Source organism: Bidens hawaiensis, unplaced genomic scaffold (genome assembly GCF_021521415.1).
Source record: "Bidens hawaiensis isolate Kalapana, Puna unplaced genomic scaffold, B.hawaiensis_p1.1 tig00026648_1, whole genome shotgun sequence".
Taxonomy (NCBI): Eukaryota; Viridiplantae; Streptophyta; class Magnoliopsida; order Asterales; family Asteraceae; genus Bidens; species Bidens hawaiensis.
The window spans coordinates 16,755-19,238 of record NW_027494294.1 but is presented as its reverse complement, the minus strand read 5'-3'; the positions used below and the strand labels follow the sequence as shown (position 1 = coordinate 19,238).

At 35.1% G+C, this 2,484-nt stretch overlaps 1 protein-coding gene across 1 annotated transcript; it reads left to right on the top strand.

Moving 5' to 3' along the window:
• Positions 1-212: 212 nt before the first annotated feature.
• Positions 213-948, top strand: LOC143573811 (uncharacterized). The gene has a single exon (XM_077058603.1). The coding sequence runs from the start codon at positions 256-258 to the stop codon at positions 637-639; it is 384 nt and encodes a 127-aa protein (XP_076914718.1). The 5' UTR covers positions 213-255; the 3' UTR covers positions 640-948.
• The last annotated feature ends 1,536 nt before the right edge of the window (positions 949-2,484 follow it).

Here is a 2,484-nt window from a genome sequence, read left to right as displayed (position 1 = left end):
GACTAAGATTAGGCTTTCTATCTTCTAACCCCTCATATGGGGTTGCATTTTTGTTAACTTCTTTTACTAGAATGAAATATAGTTTAGAAAAAAGAAGGGGCGTAAACTGTATTACACCATAATATGAAGGACACTATGTGTAACTTTACAATTGAACGTTTGCCTTGAGTATCTATATATATAACGTTCGACTCGGCAAAACCCTATATTATTATTATTATTCCTAGTACCTCTTCAACAACATAACTCTTGTCAATGGAGAGATCATCAAAACATCTGCATAACTTCGATTTACCTACATGGGGAAAACAGAAGTTTTTGAAGTGCATGAATGTTGATCCTCTTCATCCAATGCCCGCCGTTGATGATGAAGAATCATCCGAATCGGGAGAGTTTAACGAACACCGGTCTTCTCCACCACCACCGATTTGCTCCAAACCTAGATCGGAGGGTAAAACATTGCGGCCAAGAAGAAACCTAGACAAAAAAGAAGAAAGACCTAAATTTTCAATTGCGCTATCGCGTAAGGAAATTGAGGAGGATTTCTTGGCGATGACGGGGAAGAAACCGCCGCGAAGACCTAGTAAGCATCCGAAAAGTGTTCAGACGAAACTGGATGTAAGTAATTGTCTATCATAATTTATGAATTTTAAGTTGAATTTTTAAGTTTAAAAATTAAAAAAAAAAATTTGTTTGTTTGATATATTTTTGCAGGATGTGTTTCCTGGTTTGTGGTTGTCTGAAGTTCATCCTGATAGATACAAAGTTAATGAAAATGGGAAGAGTACATGAAGGCAGTAAGCTATATAGTAAGTTAATTAAGTATAATGTTGTTGTGCTTAGTCATGAATTACCTTCACTAGGGTTATTTACAAGTTTCTTTGGAAGTGGTGTTTTAATTAGTTGTTGATTTTTGCACTTTTTATATTGTAGTTTGGGATGTTTTGTTAATCTGACTGGAGAAAACATCCATATAATTGCATTCTTAATTATAAAATTATATTGCAATATTAATGTGTTGATACAAAAATATTAGGGGTGATGATGAAGAAGAATGGGTTGATTTGGGTGAAATAAAAGGTTTGTATTTGAGTTTATTTGGATTCATTCAAATTAAGCAAGGGGTCAAGTTAGACATACCCAAATTATATAATGGGTTAAATTGGGTCACCCGATCTATGACCATTGACGGACGCCAACACCAGTTGGCTGTCCTCAGTGTCCACCCATTGAGCTTATGAGGTGGACACCGTGACACTATCTGTCTACCTCGCCTTCTCAGTGATCGTCACATACTCGCCATCACCAGCAGCTGCACCATCGCTGCCACGGCCACCGAAACCACAAGCATCGCACCCACCGTACCCAAACCAACATTGTGACTCTTTTTAAAAACCCCACTTCGACCCGATACCCGACCCAATTCAATCCATTTTACCAAACCGTTTAAATAAAGTTAGTTTGATGAAATGGTGAATGTAAAAAAATAAGCTGAAACTTCATGCTGTTTATTTAAGGTCCTCAATTTTTATGTCTAACTTTATGAAATCTTTTAAGTTCTATAAAAAGGAGAATTAAAAATTATTATCAATCAATCAGTTGAGCTATACACCACCAATAGTCACATTTGTGGATACAAACCTGGTGTTAATCTTGGTCTCATAACCGATTATATAGTCATGTCTCATACTCGTTAGGTACATATTACTCATTGTCTAAAAGGTATCGTATTAAAGATTGTATGGTATGAATATTTTCTCCTCAATATTATTCTTGCCAACCCATTATATAGGGAGAGAGACAAAACAATTACATATCAAACACAATCAACTAAAAAGATACATTATATCAAATTAATGCAGTTAGATGCTATAAATATTATAAAATAATTTATCAAATATACAGGTTCGGCTCAACCTTTTTTATGGTCTAAAATAATATTAAAAAACCAGGTCTCTTTATAAAAAAATTATCTTCCTTTCACTCTAAATAAATTAAAATATTGTCATCATTCTTTGCAAATACAAAAGATCCAACCCCTACAATTCCTCACACATTTCCAGACCTAATTCATATAAACGTGGCTCAAATCACACACATTATTAATTTTGTTTTGAAAATTGATTGTTTAATAAAGTAGGGGCCTAAAGCCCTAGTTTCATTCATTGTCCCTAGAGGCAACCCACAAATATATTGACTAATACCTTTGTGTCTATGTGGTGTGATAGAGTCATAGTGGTTAGAAGTGCACGAATCGGGTTTTTTCTAATACCCTGTTTCGGGTGTGGAGCCGGGTTCAGGTATGATCGGCTATTGAGAGAAATCGGATAGGGTATTGAGGAGAATAACTCAACCATGTGTACCTGGGTAGGGTATGTTCGGGTACAGGTATAACCGGGTATTGGAACCTGTATGTGTCCAGGTATTAATGTCCAGTTTTGAATTTGTAATTTTTATACATATTTAATTTTTGTTAAATTTGCT